The sequence below is a fragment of the Tamandua tetradactyla genome, chromosome 3, assembly GCF_023851605.1.
Source record: "Tamandua tetradactyla isolate mTamTet1 chromosome 3, mTamTet1.pri, whole genome shotgun sequence".
In the NCBI taxonomy this organism is placed as follows: Eukaryota; Metazoa; Chordata; class Mammalia; order Pilosa; family Myrmecophagidae; genus Tamandua; species Tamandua tetradactyla.
In genome coordinates this window covers 165,169,621-165,183,949 of record NC_135329.1, presented here as the reverse complement: position 1 = coordinate 165,183,949, position 14,329 = coordinate 165,169,621, and the positions used below count along the sequence as shown (strand labels likewise).

At 38.6% G+C, this 14,329-nt stretch overlaps 1 protein-coding gene across 7 annotated transcripts in view; it reads right to left on the bottom strand.

Moving 5' to 3' along the window:
- Positions 1 to 14,329, bottom strand: part of MYO1B (myosin IB) — a 204,468-nt gene that overhangs the window by 31,941 nt on the left and 158,198 nt on the right. For all 7 annotated transcript variants that reach the window (XM_077154500.1, XM_077154501.1, XM_077154502.1 and 4 more), the window contains exons 14-17: positions 7,391 to 7,495; positions 5,347 to 5,409; positions 2,780 to 2,980; positions 1,107 to 1,333 (exon numbers count right to left, since the gene is read on the bottom strand). In XM_077154500.1, coding sequence (XP_077010615.1) covers positions 1,107 to 1,333; positions 2,780 to 2,980; positions 5,347 to 5,409; positions 7,391 to 7,495 — 596 coding nt within the window. The remainder of the gene's footprint in view (positions 1 to 1,106; positions 1,334 to 2,779; positions 2,981 to 5,346; positions 5,410 to 7,390; positions 7,496 to 14,329) is intronic.

The following is a 14,329-nucleotide window of genomic DNA, read 5'->3' as shown; positions in this document are numbered from 1 at the left end:
TGTATCCTTTTCCTATAAAAAAGCTATAATCATAAGATGATGCTTTCAGTGAGTTCAGTTGTTCTAGAGAATTATTGAACCCAAATTAGTGGGAACCCCCAAATTTGTAGCCAGTTGATCAGCAGTGCAGATGGACGGGGCCCTCAAACTTGCAACTGGCATCTGAAGAGCAATCTTGTAGAGAACTGTGCTTAACCTGTGGAGTCTGGCCTAACTCTGGGTGGCTGGAGTCAGAACAGAATCGAACCGAATTGAGTTACTGCAGTTATTTGCAGTTGGTGTCGGAAGTTGAAATTTTTGAGCTTTACACAAACTAAAACACAAAAATGTTCTTCACTCTAGTTTTCCCATAAGCAAATTTTCAGAGACAACTAAAGAAGGTAGGCATGCACGTGTGCATGACACTGACCCATCGGGTGCGTCCCTTCTATTACCTAGTTCATCAAACACACATATCTCAAACTCTAATCCTAGTTGGTTAACGGAATCTTAAGATAGTTCTGTCTAAGATGCCCAGAAACAGAAAACCAGATGAGATGGTTTTAAGCTCTTCCTATTGCCTTGGAAAAAATCTATAGTGTTTCAGGATCATCATTTTCTCAGGACCTACAACTCTCACAGCAAAGAAAGGTGCATATTTTATAACACCAAAGTTGTAACTAAAGTCCCACTTGCAACAGGGCTGTGCTCTAAGTTAATGTAACAAGAATCCAAAATGAATACAACAGAAGAGTTTTCTGCAAAAACCCTGACCAGAAAAAAATTTACAATTTGTTTTTTAACTTTCTTTCTCTCATACACACATATACACACCCCCCCACACACACACACAACATAGAAAGTTGAGAACGGCTATGTTGCCAACCATGCAGCTTTCTTAATTATGTATTCCATCCCTCACCCCCCTGGTTTTAACTCCTTATTTTGGGGGGTAAGGGGTTGGGACAATGGCGTATTTTTAAGTAAACCGCAGATATCATATCATTTAACTTGTAAGCACCTTAGTTATTCTCAGCCGGGACCACACGCAGATTCAAGCAAACAGGAAAATCTCTTTTGACATTTCCCGTTAGAAATGTCAAAGAATTTTTATGTGCCAGAAATACCTAATGTAGTTGGGGTTCTTGTCTTGTAGGTTTTTCATCAAAGTGGCCACGGAAGCCTTGAACTGGGACCCAGCTGTGGGTGGCCTTTTCAGGTTGATCTTGGCAGGGTTCCCCTCGGGGAACAAAGACTTGATGAGTGCCTGGCTGGCCTTCCACATGGCCTGGGACAGGTCGCGGTAGAGAAGGTCGTTGTTCTTGTCAACAAATCCTTCCACCTGGTACAGCACCTGTGGGCAGCGCGGGGGACTCAGTGTCGGAGCACTGCCTACGACAGCGCCGAATGACTGCGAAGGAAACTGCTTCAAGACGATCTACCTTTCAGCTGCTTCTGCCTCCATCAAAAGCCTCCAACCTGTGAGTCACACTCTAATACCAAATTAGCCTCCAAGTTTAAATTCCATCTGTCTAAATCACAGAAGAGTTCAAAATAAATTCTATTACCCTTCAGGATTTGCAAGAATAGACTCCAAAAATGTTATCATAACATTTTCAAAGGATTTTAGATTTTATTTTATTTTTCGTGTTTGAGCATACTTTTGAGGTTTTACTTTTATTTTTCAGTCTGTGTGTGCCAATTCTAGTCTCTTAAAAGTAGAGGGGGGTGAGCGCAGGCAAAGGTGGCTCGGTGGCAGAGTTCTCGCCTGCACTGCCGGAGACCCGGGTTTGATTCCTGGAGCCTGCCCATGCCAAAAAAATAGTACTTGGGGGTGGGTTGGGGGGGGCAAGGGTAGTTCAGTGGTAGAATTCTCGCCTGCCATGCAGGAGACCCAGGTTTGATTCCCGGCCCATGCACTTCCCCCCAAAACAAACAAAAAATCTCAACAAAATTTTGTGCTGCAATAACGGGGCACTCACAAGAAAAAAATAATGAAATGTGATCCCACCATAAAGCATACAAAAAAACAGAGGGAACTAGAGATAACATTGATATTTACATAGATACGCATAACCATCAGGAAATTGATCAGAAAAGCATTTTCATAAAATAGGCAAAGGAAAGAAATAAAACTTTTAATTAAAGTTAATGCAGATATCATACACTTTATTTTACTAAATACATAATTAAGACTTGTTTCCCCTTTGAAGTTGGTAATCTTATTTATAAAAAGGGAGGTATTAACTCTAATCTTTTCAGATTCTAAAAATTAATCTGTTGCTGAAATTGTTTTTATCAACATCCTTCATATATTAAATGGCATAAAGTTAATTTCCCCAAATATTAAGCAAATGCAGAAATGATTTTTAAAACGGCATATATTTCCCCCACTGTCACTTCAAAATCTCAGTCTAAGAATTCATTAGTTTCGTTAAATGACTTGTGCTTTTAAAACCATTAGTGATTCCTAATTTTTACCCGTAAATCTATTAATGTTGACAGCTCTTTATTTTATTATTAAAAGACAGCTTTATGCTATATAAAAATCATAAAATCGAATGTTTAAATGGATGTGGCAGGTGGAGCAAATGGTTCTTGTACCTGGGTCTCAGAATGAATAAGATTTTACTCCATGCAGTCCAGACTCAATTTCTGATGAACAATTTACTGATTCAACTATTTAGCAGCGCAACTTATCCTCACAAGTTAGCACTGGTTGGAAGGCCCACCTCTGAGGCAAGACTCCCTGGGGTGGGGGAACTGCAGGCCTGCCTCGCTGCTCCCAGCGCTCCCTCACCTTGCCTGCATAATGCTGAATCCTGAAACAGCTGTGAGGCAGAGACGTGTCGTTGAGGAAGCGAGAGCACTTGCTCATCCTGCTCTCAAAGTGCTGGTGGGTGGCGCAGACTTGGTTCAGCTTTTCTAGGAAGGTCTCATCTGAGACAATGCCAGGCCTCAGACACTCCTCATCCAGCATGGCCAGGATTCCGTTTGTGTTCTGGGAGAAAGGAAATGAAAAAGTTCCCTTCCTTCCTCACTGTACTGTTTTAATAATTACTCCTAATGACTGCATAAAACACAATTAACTTAGTCACGAGAAAATTCCGTTCAATTAAAACAGAATAAAACACAGGAGCAAAACAAGTAACAAAAAGCTGCAGAAGCCAGCCCTCTTTCGCCATGTCCCAGGTGTGTGTGGGGGAGGGCATGTGTCCGTACTAGGCTCTCCACTCCCTCCCCTCACAGAACGGGGCTCAGCAGTCTTCTCAGACGCTTGACCCAGCTGATGGCTGCAATTCATGCCATTAGCAAATGGTACATTAGACCTCAAAGGCTAACACTGCAATGAGGCTAAAAGCCAAAATGTAATGCGACAAAGTAGTCTCCAAAATATGTTGTCATCAATCACAAAACACAGACTTCTACAGTGAATATTTGATTCATAGCTTGGGAAGGAGATTGGTTTCAGATGTTGCCGAAACTGCTCACGTGTTCAAAATTAAGTATTTTCTAGAAAAAAAAGCACTGTGATTTGGGGATGCTGCATTTCATGATCAGTGCAATCAAACGGTTCCATGTAAAATGTCTAGATTGGTATTAAACATGAGTTGAAATGTGTTTGTTGTATATTCACAGCCTTTATCATATTTTTCCTAAGAGCTGTCAGTCCTAGACTAAGTCAGAAATCAGCAGTCTTCTCCCTTCCTGAATGAGGGCGGCTGTTCCTTGGATTGTCCCTATAGGCCATGTCAGTGGATGGCCCTTATGTCTCCACTCCAAAGAGAATGATCCCTCCAGCTAAGGATCAACCCCACCCACTTCCACCAAGCCTCACAGGGCCATAACATCCTCTGACCAGCATTTATTTATTCCAGACTGACCCTGGGGGAAGCTGGATTCTCAGGGATCAAGTGTGTTCATAACAGCCCCAGAATAAACATTATTGTTAAGTGATGCTGGAAGGAAACATTTCCTTTATGCACCCAGGCTCCTCTGTGAATGTGAGTGAGTTCCTCCAAACATATATGCAAGGGGATTTTTCACTGAGATAATGTAGTTAAATTAAGCACATTACCACTGTTGTTGTTGTTTTTTTTCCTTAAAGGGAAATAATTACATGCAATGTTATATTTATGAAGGAAAAATGTTAGCCAGGAATCTGAAAGTTAAAGTCCATAGTAAATTACCTTGGTCATGAAACGTGGACTAGAACTCTGAATTTTGCTTAGGTGGAATATCAGTGTTTATGTTCTAATATTATTCAGATTTTTCAAAACAAAGTTTATTTTTTAATAGAAAAAGTGATGTTTTTCAATAATTTTGAATGTTCAACTTAATAAAAAAAATGCAAATCTCAGAAATAGCTTGAATACTGAGAAAAAAATTGGCTACCTATGTATTTCCAAAAGGACCTGTTAAAGATGAGTAGAAAGTGACTGACTGTACATTCAGAGTCTGACTTCATTCCTAAAACAGCACTCGCCTGCCTCTGAGAGTTATAAGCGTTGTAAGACAATAAGGGTTAGGCATTGTTTCAAACTACTGTTACCAAGGTCAGGAGAGTTAGTATTCCTAAGCATAAAAACAAAGGGTTTCCTGTTTTCACACACAAAAATCAGTCTACCTACAATTAAGTAATTTACAGTAAACTACAGGAAACAATGTAAAAGCAAAAATCTTGGATTCAGAAAACGATCCAGTGGATTTTTATAATTTAAGTCTTTTCACTTAGGCACACACATACATACTTGGGTCTGCTAAAAATTTCCCGGCCCTTGGTCACCTGCAGAGTCACGCGTGCAACACCCTCTGCATGATATCCCTCGGTTCTCTGAACCAAGACTGGCTCTAGACCTGAGCCACTTCTGGGATCCCGCTAAATTCGGTTCCAGAGATTGTACTCTTCTCCTCCTTTATCTTAACTTGAACAGTATGTTAAGCAGCCACCAGAGTTTAGAAATGAGCTAGATGTCTTGATTTGAGGGGAAAAAAACCACAAAACTGAACAGCTGCTCTGGACAGTACTGGCATTCCCAGCAGCCACGGCTGGGGCCTGGCGTCTTACAGCCATGCCTGGGCTCCTCATCAGGGCAAGAGGATGAGCCTGGGGGCGCCTGTGTAAGATTCAAAATATCCCAGGTGTCTAGGAGGACGGTGTTCAAGAATGGCACCTGAGCTCTTAGGACTACAGTAAACTCTCCAGAACTCTGCAGCTTCTTAAAGAAAAGGGTTTAAAAAATACAAATGCTTTCATGTTGAAGGCAGTAAATTCATTCATAAATAATGACATTTGCTAACAAAAAATTTTTATGGTTTATTTGTTTCCCCTCCTGCCCCCGAAAACTTTACCTCCTACATACTCACATTTTCTATTAGGTCACAAATGATAGTATTATTGAAGTAGTTAATGTGAGTCCATTCAATGTCCTGGAACAAAACAAAGCAAAACAAAATCAAATCCCACATCATGATGCCACCATACTCCTAGGTATAAAATACTCTGCCCATCTCATCGATATTTTATTTCCTCTCTGAATATTTCCTTTGTAGAATCAGTGTGCAAATGTCATCTTCTGGTTCCCAAACTTTCTTAATGCAGTATCCACCACTGACATGATGGGATCAACACGAACACCCTTAGCCGTTGTGAGACTGCCTGCTATCCCACTCTCCTATCTGCGGCAATTTCCCATGCACTTCACTGGCCCTGGGCCAAACATTTACTCGACAGGCCCTTGGGTCAATATTATTTTGTATATATTTACAATGTTTATAAGGAAATAAGTCAGAAAATGATCCCAAGAATCTAAGGCCTACATTTTTGGTTCTTAATTATGTATCACAAGGAAAAAGTTAATTTTAGGGCCAATCCTATGGATAAAAACAAGTAGAGATTGTTCAGATGTTCTTAAACTTACAGCCATAGGGTAGTTAACTATTTCAAGAGCCCAGTGCTAAAATAAAGTATTTTCAACCTGAAAAAAGACACGGAAACCTATCAACTGATTCTTATACTAGCTATGGAGTCAAACCTGTAAGGCCAAGTGCAATCATTCTATGTCTGCTTACTCTTTGCCCCCTAAGAGTAAACATTTATTTTTCTTCCGAGAGGAAGAAACGTAATTCATACAGCAAGCTAGGGCTCTTCCTATACTTTCAGAAGTGTTTTAAACAATCTGTGCAAACTGTTTGAAGTTACAGATCAAAGTTTGAGCATTCTCTATATGATGGGAAGACAGGAAGAGAATGAATCTTGCTTTTAAGATGTTTATGTTCCCAAAAGCTTCCAGACAAGCATAAAATATTTCTAAAGCATAATGATCATTCTGAAAGAAAGGTGAAGTATTTATGGTTCATATATTAGACTACATGGGTTGTTTTCAAAGTCACAGGGCCAGCAGTCTCATTAAAAAAATCTGTGTTGAGACAAAAGCATCTACCACTGACATGATCGGATAAAAGCGAACACCCTTAGCTGTCTTAATGGCTTAAAATGACACTATAGAAAATGCAGAAAATATTAAAATAGTAAAGCAGAGAAATGAAAATGAAACAAAAATATAGACACTAAAATAATCTGCCCTTTTATTTTTTGAAACAAAAACTGGCTATTTAAAAAAATGAAGGAGTAAAAACCAAGTTAAGTACTTTGCAATCAAGGATGAAAACACTTAAACATTAATTCTGTTTATTTTTAAATTACATTAAAGATAATTCATATATTGCACTTAGTACGATGCCTGCCATCAACTAAGCACTCAACAGGTGTTAGCTATTTTTATTATAAAATTTTTAGAACACCAATGCTTTTCAAGAGTAAGCAGTCTCAAATTCTTTTCAAACTTGCATACAGAAATAATGGCTTTTTCTTGTATATAATCTTCTAAATTTTGGCAAATGCATAATGTCAAGTAATCACCACCTCAAGTGGCCCCCCAAATTTTCTCAGGCTGATCCCTTTGCAGTCAGCTCTCACCCTGCCCCACCCCCCAATCCCCTGGCAACCACTGACTGTTCTGTGTCTCTATAGCTTTGCCTTTTCCAGAATGGTACATAAATGCAATCATAAAGTATGTAGCCATTGGAATCTGACTTCTTTCACTTAGCATAATGCATTTGCGGATTCATCCATGTTGTATGTATCAATTGTTTGTTCCTTTTTATTGTTGAGAGGTAGCCCATTTTTATGGATGTACCACAGCTGTTTGTCCATTCACTTCAAGCTGGTTTCTTGACATGGAATTATTTAACACAATAATGTTGGAATCTAATCAGACCAGAGCCAGTCAGGTAATATTTTTAAATAAAGGTGCAATATTGTTACACTCAAATACATGTGATATTATTAGAGTCGTGCTTATATAGTTTGCAGAAAAAAATCAGTATTTTTCAAGTATTTGAGCATTACCTCCTGTATATACTCTTCTTGCTCTTCTTTAAGAGTAAGTTCAATGAAGATTTGTTGCAGCTTTTCATTGCAATAGTTAATAATAAACTGCTCAAAGCTGTTGTCCTGAGTAGAAAAAAAATGGAAATAGCTTTATAAACCATGCCATTAGCTCCCCCATATCAGTGACACTCTGACAGCTCAATCCACGAGAAACATCATACACCGTCCTTCATATTTAACTGTGCCCCAGCACACAGCTTCTAGGCAGAGGCTTTGCACATCACAGGCACTCGAGAAATGATTCAAGAATAAGTGAATGAATGAGGTAAACACAAATTATGCATTTAAATGATATATATTTTTAGTTGACAAAGAAGCACCTAACACATGGTTTCAAAATATAATAAAAAGAAGAAAAAGAAGAAGAGGATATTTTTCCCTAAAGGATCCGAAAAGAAATAGTACAATTCACAATCTCTGCCACCTTAATTCTCGTTCTCCTGAATTTAGTGAAATTTTAGCACTCAAGAAAGTCTTCCCAGCCTCTTACTGTCCAGCCTCCACCATCAACCCTGCCCCGGGTCAGATCCCCCATTATAGCTCTCGCATAACAGTACTTTTTTAAAAAATCATTTTTATGAATGCATGTATGTATACGTGCATATATGTATTGGTTAGTTTCATCTTCATCTACCTCACTGGACTGTATAATCTTTAAGGGCAAAGGTTGGCCATAACTCTCTTGTCCACCACTGCACTTCTATGCCTTGTAGGATCCCTAACACCTAGCACGTACACAGCATGGATTCGATGAGTGGATGAATCCTATCAAATGGAGACCCCACAAAATTAGCTCACTGAAATCATCTCCCTAGCCAGAAACCATCTCTCCTCCTCTAGAAGACCCACAACACTTTATCACGCTCATGATACTCAGAAGTTTCTACTTTATATTTGCATTATCTCCTGTGACCGCTCAGTAGGAAGATCCATGTTTAAATGGTTTCTGAATAATCTACAGAGCTTAGAGTATTGCTGAATAAATTGAGGCAGAAAATGCACTGGTTTGAATAAATACACTTCACCAAGACCCATATCTTCCAGGAAGAGGTAAATCTGGCACTAAAATTTATGTTTTTTCACCTCTTTCTCCCATCTTTGCTAAGAGATGGATGCATGGGAGTGAGGGAACCTGTTTCTCCATCACTCAGACACTTGGCTCTTCTCCCACCAATGCGGCCAGACCTGCTGTGATGACCTGAAATAGTGGAAGTGAAGCTCTCAGCTCCCTGGGTGTGTGTACATAACAAATGGCCTTTAAATTACTCCATAAATGACGAAAGGAAAACAATCTTAGAGTTTTTTGAAAGGAGACAGAAAAATCCACATTGGTCCTACCTAAGGCAAATTTTAAAATGGTGCTTATGATTTGATCACATTCTTCCCAGGAACTCAGCTAAGGATTTCTAACCATCAGCAGTAAACTGAAGAGAGGAAATCTTAACTCTAAACTCTAAATCATAAACGACACAGATATACTATCACTGACTAATCTTGTTAATGCTAAATGTAGTCAAGAATAAACATTAAAAAAAAATCCTTAAGGTTATTTACTAAAAGGGTAGACATTTATTTTTAATACTTTCAACAAATATACTGCTATACATAAAGGGCATTCCCCATTTTCACACAGACTTGTAAAAAACTATGTGATCCAATTCTCAGGCCCCAGCAATTTTAACGAGGAACTGAAGTCATCCGGATTGGAGGTCCTACTATTATTACTCATAAGGTCCTTGATAAATGATAACATCTGGTTTCCTTGGTTTGTTAAAATATACTTATACTTTAAAACTTACACTACTACCATAAATGAAAGTCTTAGAAATAAAATTAAAACTTCAATGCTTCATATGAACAGATCCTTGGTTTGTCCCAGAAAACAACAGATTCATGGAGTAAAAGCTTTCTGTTATTTGGCAAGTTTGTGCCCATAGAGCTATTTAAACAAAATTATGCTAAATCTTCAAACGGCTACTTATAAGAAAAAGGATAGGGGAACAAGCAGTTTCCTGAGACATGTCATATGGCTATGAAGACCTGGAGAACACTCTAAAACAGGACTATGAAATACACACAAGCAGATTAGAAGCCAGAGGCGAAGCTTCACAGTTACAAGACAATTGCAGGATTAAGTTAGAGCTAAATTAAAATTTCCCTCAACTTTAAAAAATTCCTGTATGAATTCTTTGTTTTGTATCAACGCAATTAATCAACAGCCATTTACTGCAAAATGCACACAGCTGGAGAAGCTGTTAACACAGGAGCATGCAACAGACGGCACCGCAAACCATTCATACTTACTGCATTCTGGTGCAAAAAGGGACAGATTACACAAAATGCAGTCAGTTCCTGATTAGCAATAAACATCTAAAAGTAAACACTTAGTGATATTTATCAATCATTGCAAGTGACTGATTTTAATATTTGGGCTTGTATCTTTGATTAGCATAAACTTTATATCAGGATATGTGTCTAATCAATTCAAAAGACAGCACATAATAGCTAGATGGGGAGTATGAATTGTGGTTCCGCTAGGTTAGAGCTGTTCAGGATTAAAACAATTTGACTGAAATCATGATATGCTATATAACTCAACTGAAGCCCTAAAGCTTCAGAAACTAATGCCCCTAATTCTAAATTTTCAAGAAAAACAAAACGTGTAAGGCATGTACGAACGGCCCACATATACCCAAAGAAACAAGCCAGGGGCAGAGGCAATTGACTTAAACGGTGAAGAAACCCAGCAAGATTCAGAAGCGCCCCCCCTTTCCCACCGCGATGACCCACCCTCGGAAGGTAAGACACCGAGCCCCTCCTTCAAAAACAAACCACATGTTAAGGAGCAAGTTTTCTCCTGGAGATGGCCTAAGAACTCAAGTTTGACTCTCCAACTTTATTCTGTTGATAATAAATACATAGACAAAAATAGAACAGCACAATCATCAATACAGAAATCAACTTACTTCCCCAATAGAAATACCTCAATCTCTACTGCAAACATACCTTCACAGCCTCCAAAATATGCTACGTATTGCCAGGGCACTAATAATTGCTTAAGCTGAAGGCTGAAGGCATACGTTACTTGTGATCTGAGTCCAAGTTATTGATATTGTTCAACTTTTGGAGAAATGGGATTTCACAAATTATTAAAAATAATATATAAAAAAATTAAGTCACAAATAATTGGCAAAGAATTCAGAAACAGCCTGTACTAGTTTGTAGAGCTGCAACATGCTCATGTCCAACACATGACTATATTCCCACACTTATACAGGTATTAAATGACATCAGGTTTTCAACATGGGGCCCCTTCCATCTATAAAATAGCTAAACTAAGTCTAGAAAATCACCACATGAACACGAAAACCTCCAAGTGCCTTTCTACTTGAACACCTTTTTAGTGTGTCAGCCAGCAATCCCTGAGCAATCCCTGACACCTCTCCCATGTGTCAGGCCCATGAATCAAAATCTCCAAAGGAGGAAGTGGGCAGAAGCTTGCACTCATGAATGACTCATCTCTTCTCCAGATTTCCACTCAAGCTTCATATATAGAATTTTTCTCCATTATCTTACTAACATTTACCCCTAAAGACTGAGGTGTAAAACTGAAACTTTGAGGAGCATCTTCAAACAATACACTCGGGAGTTTCCCTTACAGAGTCCCTGTGAATGAAGCTACGGACCCCCCCACCCCCACCCCTTCCCTGGATTGTTCTAGGGAACACAGGTAAAGAGCCAGGTGTCTGGGGTCTATGCTCTTTTACACCCTATTTACCAACTGTAGATTGTAATAGTGAGGGCTCCCTATATTTACAAGTACTAACATGCCAAAATGTAAACCTCTTTCCACCCTTTCATCATCAAAGAAACAGAAAATCACACTCCCAATACAGTTCAAGTATCTATTGGCCTTAAGGAGTAACAGAGTTCATCAGCCTCCTCTATCATCCGAGAGAATATACAAGTGTAGTCCAAAAATGTTGGTGCATCCTTCAAAATCATTCCACATGGGAAGTTAATGATGGATACTTATTTTGCGTATCAATGCTCCACTAATCTGTTTTGCAGACTGATATCAGATCACATGTGGCTTGCAAGGCAGAGCTTATTCATCCAGCGGGTGCTGGAATATTCTGCAGTCATTCATGTGTCATTTACCCATGGTTTGATGCATCAGTTTCCCTCCCCTGTTAAGAGATAGACCAAAGTGAATGAAAGCTTTCCACCATCTCAGCTGAAAAATGTTCTCATGGGAACTGTCAGTGGGGTCATGAGGGAGAATTAGAAACATTAAAATAATGTTCTGGACCGTCGCTGTCTAATTTTTAAAGTTATGGTCCAAGGCCTTCTAAAGACAGAATTCTTAATTCCTACAGTGAATTTTAGCTGAACAAAGATAGAGTAATACCTGTATTCTATTAGTTCATTTTCATTTGTATATATAATAGCATAGATGTAGATTGTGAGTGCTTTTCCTTAAGTCATACTCTGACCACCTATACTTCAGCCTGCAGTACTTTTAAATTCTTAGTTCTCTAGTTTCCCAGTGTCAGCATTCTGGGCTTCCAGACGTTTCCACATATTCTAATTTCACTCAGACTCTAGGGTAATGTAGGATGACATCTGCAGTGTGTATGTGAATCAATTAAAAGAAAAAAAATCTTTCTAATTCTATATCAAAGAGCAGGTACAAGTAACTGAGAGTACCTGACAAATCTCAATTCTGACTTCCCCAGAAATAAATCAGATGCAGGTTATTAAAAATTAAGGATTTTGGAAGATATGTCTGAGAAGGTTTAGAAAGGAAATTGGAGAGAACCATTAATTATAAAGAAAAATCTTAATTCTCTCAAGGAACACAAAGAAAAGAAAACAAAGCATTTACCACAGAGAAGGAAAATCAACTTTTAACGATTTTATGGCCACCATAAGATTTGCTACAGGCATATGATTGGCTGGATTTGGCCTTGGCTGAAAGTTCCGTTTAAAAATGATTAAAATGCAACCTGCTTAGTTTTAAGTATATGGTACACACACAGATTAGATTTAGGTATAGGTAAACTGCAGGTGAGGCAGGATGTTTTACAGGGGCATTTCCTGCAATGGTCAAACTGTGAAGGCCAGATAGGTTTGGAATTTAAAGTTTCCTCTGTCTACTGGTCTCAACTTTGGCTGCACAATGAAATCAACCTGGGGAGTTTAAAAGTACTGATGTCAGGGCCCCGTCCCCAAAGATTCTCATTTAATTGGTCTGGGTGTAGCCTGGGCATCTGACTTCAAAAGCTCCCCAAGTGATTCCAACGTGCAGCTAAATTTGAGAACTACAGTACCAGAGTATTCCTCTAAAGGACAGATTCTATAAGAGCATTTAGAAACATGAAGTCGGTATTTTCATAACTTAAAAGGCTACAGACAGGGCAGGCCACAGTGGCTTAGCAGGCAGAGTTCTCGCCTACCACGCTGGAGACCCAGGTTTGATTCCTGGTGGCTGCCCATGCAAAAAAAAAAAAGTCTATAGATAAGTATTGAGAACAGTGATGATATAACATGCCAGCAAAAGGTATGTTGAAAAAGACAGCTTTAGATGGATTATATATACATGAATAAATCTCAATAAAATTTGCAGTTAAAAAAACAACAACAGCAACAACCCTTGGGGGTGAGATGGGGGACAGTCAGGCTTGGAGAGAAACTTGACTTTAACCATACATGACAACTATTCCTGTATTATGGAAGTGTAGTTCACCTAGTGCCAATTTACATAATGTTTTTTACCAGGAACATTTACTTCTCCTCTGATTAGGTCTGCAGCAAACATACTTTAAACAGGTAATTCAATTTCCTAACTAGACCAGTCTTCCATACAGTTTGTATTTGCAGCAAAAGGTCTCAATCTCAGGTACAACATTTTAAGCTCCATGTAAGCGAGAAACACCTGCCTCATATGAGTAAAAAAATAAGGATAAAAATAAATAAATAATGGGGGGAGGATAAAGGGTAAAAAATTGGGTAGACTGCAATATTAGTGGTCAACGAGAGAGAGGGGTAAGGGATAGGAAATGTATGGGTTTTTTCTTTTTATTTCTTTTTCTGGAATGATGCAAATGTTCTAAAACTGTTCATGGTGATGAATGCACAACTGTGTGATGATATTGTGAGCCACTGATTGTAAACTATGTATGGACTGTATGTGTGTGAAGACTTTTCAATAAAAATATTAAAAAAAAAAATATATATATATATATATAAACATGCCCCAAAAAAGAAACATCGGCCTTGTTTATGGCTTGTATTAGTACTTCTTAAATACATGAAGTGACTCCCTTATATACACAGACGCGAATGGCCGATACAAGTCAGTTCCTGGTGAGTGCTGTGAGGGTCTCTTTTCCCAAGGCATATAAATTAGATCTTAAGACATACTAGGAGACCAAGCTAAGGATGTAACCTCATAACCCCATTATTCTACAAACAAAAACAAAAACAAATTTATTGTGACATTAACATTAGCCCCCGACCATTGATGTAAAGATCAATAAATCTCTTTTTGGCAAAATAACAGTCTAATCAAATCAACTCTAGTTTCTTTGATTTTAGAAATATTGAAATATACACCATTTTCTTCTAGCTTTCTAGTGAAATCTCTGCTTACCGTTTGTTCTCTTTATTGGAACCATTTCAATTTGGATCAGCAATGTGCAAGTGGGAAAACTTTTTTCCTGCCACCTGTAAAGAATGGCTTTGACCTTTTGCCTATTTAGTGACAGTGACCTGAGGTACTGCTATAAAGAAACTAATTTCAGCACATGACTTCTGGGTGCATGCAGGTAACACTCTTCACTTACTAACCCCAGAATACATTGCTTATGACTAATACATAGCACACTGGGAGTG